General features: G+C 53.5%; 1 protein-coding gene across 1 annotated transcript; it reads left to right on the top strand.

Moving 5' to 3' along the window:
- The first annotated feature begins 625 nt into the window (after positions 1-625).
- Positions 626-2,689, top strand: LOC146763821 (uncharacterized). The gene is made up of 3 exons (XM_085567799.1): positions 626-1,177; positions 1,290-1,382; positions 2,034-2,689. The coding sequence occupies exons 1-3, from the start codon at positions 1,051-1,053 to the stop codon at positions 2,168-2,170; spliced, it is 357 nt and encodes a 118-aa protein (XP_085423925.1). The 5' UTR covers positions 626-1,050; the 3' UTR covers positions 2,171-2,689.
- The last annotated feature ends 2,802 nt before the right edge of the window (positions 2,690-5,491 follow it).

Here is a 5,491-nt window from a genome sequence, read left to right as displayed (position 1 = left end):
CAAAGGTCATGAAACTGTAGCAGAAGTAATGGGAAAAGCAGGTTTCCTGCCAGAATGCTGTCAGACAAAATTATTACCAAAGAAAGACACTTGCATTTGGGCTTTTTACAGCAGCCTTTATACAGGGCTACTGATGGGGATTTCAGAGAAATAGGACCTGAGTGCCTCTGCATTCCCAGGCACAGTGCTGCCTCCCAGAATTCATCAACCCTTCTCCATTTTGTTCCTTCCATTCCTAAGCAGAATAAGGAAAATCAATAGAGGGCGGGTCCAGGAATTCACAGGCAATGTGGGCATTCATTGGGCAGTTCACAGACTTCATTATGAGCTCACAGAGCCCTGTTTGATGCGAGCTTCCAGAGCCCCACTGTGCTCTTCAGTGCTCGCTCTGGGCAACACTGCAGAAGCAGCAGCAGCAGCAGCGTCAGGAGCAGCAGAATCATGGTGCTGAGCCACTACCTCCTGCTCCTCTTTCTCCTGGTCCCGCAAGCCCAGAATGCCTGGAGTGCTCCAACACCTGGGCAGGGAGCAGGTAGGCAGGCAGGGGCCAGCACATAGCTTTGGCTGGAGGCAGTGGGGCCAGGACTAGGGCTGGCTGAGCCAGGAAGCCACTGTGGTGTGGGCAGTGGGGCAGACACACCAGGGGAGGTGTGAGTGGCTGCATCTGCTTTAGGGTGCAGCATGGAGAGAGGTTGCTAAGGAGCGAGGAGGTGGGAAGAGGCAGTTCAGGTCCAGAACCTCAGAATGGATTATCCTTCAGTCTGTTCTGGTTGTCCATCACTCAGCACTGCTTACCATCACTCAAACTCTTGTTACCATCACTCAGCAATGGTTATCCATCACTCAGCTCAGGTTATCCAGCCTCCTGGCCAGGCTCCAGGGCTGAGGCCCCCCACAGGTCCTGTGAGCATGCCATGGCTTTTCACTTCATGTGAGAGCTGCCAGCTCAGTGTCCCAAGGGCAGCCAGACCCCCCTGCAGCTGTGAGGATGCACACCTGCCTGAACGTGCCCTGTCAGTACCTTCCACATCCAGGCCTTGAGGTGTGAGCATGAGGGCGATGCACGCAATGCTAAGTTCTCCTGCGGATTTCGCTGTAGGTGTGGACACAGAGAGATCTCTTTCAGCCCCTGAGCTGGAGCCAGATGCCATGCTGATTCCCAGCTGGTACCTCAAGCGTGAGTAGCCAGTCTCTACTGCCTTCATAAGAATCAGCACTCCTTTTCCCCCTTGTTATTTGTGAGAAATACACCTTCATGGCTATAACATCCTTTTTTAAATCTATCATAGGGCAGAATTATGACAAGGTTCCTGAAGAATTCCCTGAAGGATTCTCAGAATTTCCAGAGGAGCTCCTGCCAGCCTTGGATGAAGTCCCGTCTGGTTAGTATATCCCACTCTGTTAAGCCTGGCACCTGGGAAGCTGAGCTTTTGGTTCCTGGAGGGATGTGCTGTATCCTGGACAGCCAGAAGCGCTCAGTCCAAGTCTTGCTGCAGCGACACTCCATGTCACACCTCCTGGAGTGAGCCATAGAGATGGGCCAGCACAGGGTCTGCTCCCAGTTGTGCTTCCAGATTGATTGCCAGGGTAATCTCCAGCTGCTGCTGCAGTTGTGCCATTAGTGTCCACAGCTGCTGTGTGCGGACACTGGCACCCAGATGTGGGGAAAAAGCCTGTGCTGAATTTGTGTTCACCTCACACTCAGCACAGCATGGAGACAGTAATGATATCCCACAAAATCTTGGCTGCCCCTGCCAAACGTCAGGCTCGGGGGATGGGTTGAAGCTGGACCCCCAGTGTGAGTTTTCGTGAACCTGAAGATATTCCTTCTGTGGGTCATTTGTTTGACTACATCTTGGGTGTTTTGGATCTGCATTTCTTGTTGCATTGACGAAAATCCAGCTGTCAATTCCTCTTGTCTTTGGGGACAGTTGGCTCCTCACTGACACCTGCCAGAATGCCCGGGCCATGATACTGTGCTTGTGGTAAGGGGCAGTGGCTGCTGCTTAAAGTGTCCAATGTTTTTTCTGAAGAGACGGATTCTGAGACTATGCCGGAGACCTTCCCTAAGGAAGAATTTGTCAGCGTGCCAGGTTCAGATGAAGAAAAAGAACCAATACAGGACACCAGAACGCTTCCTAAGCGTGAGGACTATTCAGGTGAGTGCTAGGGATGCTGTCTTGGAAGAAGAGCAGCATTTCTGTTATATCCCTGCGGTGCTCTCCAGGGATGTCCTGCCGGTGCCCAGTGCCCAGCCTTGGCCTGCAGCTTGGAAGAAGGGATGGGAACTGTGCTGGTGCAGCTGCTCCCAGGCACACAGCGGGCTCTTCTCCATGAGAACGTTATGGCATCCCTCTTGTACCCTGGTGCTGAGACACCAGAGCCAGAGGAACAGATCTCTGAAGACAATAAACCTTGGGTATCTGAAGCACACTGTGGCATTATCGCTAGTGCAGAGTACACACATTGTCTCTCGCATTGCCTTTTCTCCTGCCAGGGTCAGCTGCTGTGCAAAACGCCAAGACTGTTGGACACCGTGACCCGAGCAAGTACTACATCCTAGGGACAGTAGCAGCCTCAACTTTGTTTCTGCTTGGGGCAGCGGTTCGGTACATAATCTTGTACCCGCTGCCGAAGGGAAACATGTGAGTTATTCATTGCTGCCATTGGCAATGAAGTGTTTGCACCATGCTGGATTGCCCTGGCAGCTCCTAGCAGGGCTCTGTGGAAACCACTGCAGTGCAATCCTCTAACTGTGCTCCAAATTTATATCTCTGAGGAGTGTTCTTGGAAATCTGTTTCTACAGCAGGAGCCAGGAAGACAAAGAGGCAACAGGACAGGACTGGGACTCTTCCTGGGAAAGCCGTGGTGTCCCTAGTGGTGAAACAGAGTCAAGAGAAGGACCAGGAAGCGGCGAGAGAGGCCAAGCCACCAGGTTCAGGGACAGCTGCCCCCTGTTTCCTGAGGTCTTTGCAGCAGAGCTTGCCCAGCTGTACAAGAACATGGGCGCAGACTCCTCGCCTCTGCCCACGTGTTCCTTCTGTGCTCTGGCTGGCGGTGCCTCTTCACGGGACCACTGGATTTCCCTGGACTCACCTCAGCCCACGCCATCCTGGTGCCCCTGCTACCAGTACCAGCAGGAACACTTTATATTTGACGACTCTGATTACGTATAGTGATAGTGATAATGAGAAATAGCGATAGCGGTAGTGATAATTGTAGTGGTAGTGATACATTTAGTGATAGCGATAGTTGCCGCGCTCCCGCCCCAGATCCCTTCGCTCTATCGCCCCGGCTAGCTCTTTCCTGGGGCGAGAGTGGGCAGTGGAGGCACCCCCCGCTGCTCCTCAGAAGGGTTTAGGAGGTGCCTTCGTGGGTCCACGGGCAGCGCTGGCAAGCCTCGTCAGAATAAGGAAAGGCGGATCCAGTGGCGGGCTGAAATCTTCTTTATTGGAGGCCAACGGGGCCAAACGCAGGGAAGAGGTGCCAGCCAACTGGAACAATGGGCTGGGTCTGACACCGGGTTTTATGGGTTCTGGGAGGGGTCAACCACGAAGGAGGGATATCGGGGAACCAATGGGGAGAGGGGAAGGGAGTGGCTCCGGGATGGGGTGATCCGACCTGGTCCAATGGGGAAGGGTTATGGGAGTGGCCCCAGGCCCTCGTCCAATCACTCGGTGCCCTGAGCAGAAGCTTCTAGATGGAGGGGAAGGAACACCGAGTGACAGACAAGGCGCCTGGGAGGGGACAGGGGAATGACTAAGCACTTTCCAGCTTGATGGACGGGTACTGGAAAGGCGGGAAGGGAGGACCAGGCGGGAAAACGGGGACAAACCAAATTACAATAGGGGGATACAGGGATAAACCAACTGGGAATACAGATATATAAAACATACATAAAAACATATAAATAACACAACTCCACATCTCCCCCTTTTTTGTTTAAAAGAAAAAGAAAGGGAGGGGAGTAAAAATAAGTCTCTAAACAGGGGGTTCATTGTCCATGGCTCCATCTTCAAACCAGATGTTTTCTTCGTTAACGTGATTTTCGTTCTGTGGTTCTTCTTCATTGAGGGGCTGCAGCTCACACGGTTCGGCTAGCGCGGCATGATTAACATTGATGGTAGAATTAAGGGCCCTTGTTAATAGTCTTTTAACCACACCGAATCCGATGATGAAAGCGATGAGCCCCAGCAGCAGCATCAAGCCTGTTTGTAAGATGGATCGGACCCACCCAGAGAGTCCCCATCCTTTTCGAGGCGATGGTAAGGCCTAGAAGGATGAGGCTCACGGTTGGAATCATTCTGGGTGGATCTCCGGCGGAGTGTGCGTCTAAAAAACAACTGAGACATAAATTAATAATCGAGATCGGGGAGGTCCATTTGGTAAAGGAACAGGGATTCTCTGGAGCCAAGGGAAGGAGAAGGGGGATCGGATGAGAGGGACTCGGAATCGGGGGAGAGGGACCTTCTCCGCCGTCGGAGGGCGGCGTGCCCAACCTGAGGACTGACCGGTCGATGGTCTTGGGTTTTTGGGACATACGGCTGGACAAATTTGGAAGGGACCCATCTCAGGCCTGAGGGCGTGGATACGCAAGCGTATCCCCGACCCCAGGTGACTAAGTCATAGGGTCCCTCCTGCCGCCAGGTCTCAGGATCTTTAATGAGAACTGGCGGCTTTTCCCTGACCTGGCTCTGCTCATACGCACCTAAGTGCCTCACGATGGGTGGATTGAGGCACTCGAAAGAACAGTTGAGAAAGTTCAGCGTGAATAGGGCCCGCAATAGTTGAACCTGGGGGGACTCATTTTTGGATGCCGAATGCTGTTGTTTTAGCATCCTTTTGATGTTTTGGTGAGTCCTCTCCACCACGGCTTGACCTGATGGGGAATAGGCGATGCCAGTTTTGTGTTCTATTCCCCATTGCTGCAGGAAGCCTGCGAATTCCCTGGAAGTGTACCCGGGGGCGTTATCTGTTTTGATTTGTTTTGGGACGCCCAGCATAGAGAAGGCCTGTATTAGATGTCTCTCTACGTCTTTGGCCTTCTCCCCTGTGTGGGCAGAGGCGAAAACTGCTCCGGAGAAGGTATCCACGGAGACATGGACGTACTTCATCCTCCCGAAGGAGGGGACGTGAGTAACGTCCATCTGCCACACCTCGCAGGACCTCAGACCCCTGGGATTAGCCCCTGCGCTCACCGATGGTAGGGGGAGCGACTTACAGGACGGGCATGTGGCCACAATGGCCTTGGCCTGGTCCCGGGTTAGGTGGAACTGCCGGACCAGACCAGGCGCATTCTGGTGGTAGAGCTGGTGGCTGATCTTAGCCTGTTGGAACTTGTCCGGGAGCGGCGCCAGCTGCGCGGGGGCGGCAGCGAGGGAATCGGCACGCCGATTGCCCTCGGCCAAGAACCCCGGCAGGTCGGTGTGTGACCTGATATGCATCACATAAAAGGGTTGCTCTCGGTGGGAGACTAGCCTAATCAGCTTA

This window comes from Lonchura striata, chromosome Z (genome assembly GCF_050655825.1).
Source record: "Lonchura striata isolate lonStrDom1 chromosome Z, ASM5065582v1, whole genome shotgun sequence".
Lineage (NCBI taxonomy): Eukaryota > Metazoa > Chordata > Aves > Passeriformes > Estrildidae > Lonchura > Lonchura striata.
Note: the sequence above shows the minus strand (reverse complement) of the source record. Positions and strands in the feature narration are given on the sequence as shown.

Bases quoted from the DNA above. Each gene is read 5' to 3' on its own strand.
- LOC146763821 (XM_085567799.1), top strand. From the start codon at position 1,051: ATGAGGGCGATGCACGCAATGCTAAGTTCTCCTGCGGATTTCGCTGTA. The intron at 1,178-1,289 runs GTGAGTAGCCAG...AATCTATCATAG, and splicing joins TCCCAGCTGGTACCTCAAGC to GGCAGAATTATGACAAGGTT. The intron at 1,383-2,033 runs GTTAGTATATCC...TTTTTTCTGAAG, and splicing joins CTTGGATGAAGTCCCGTCTG to AGACGGATTCTGAGACTATG.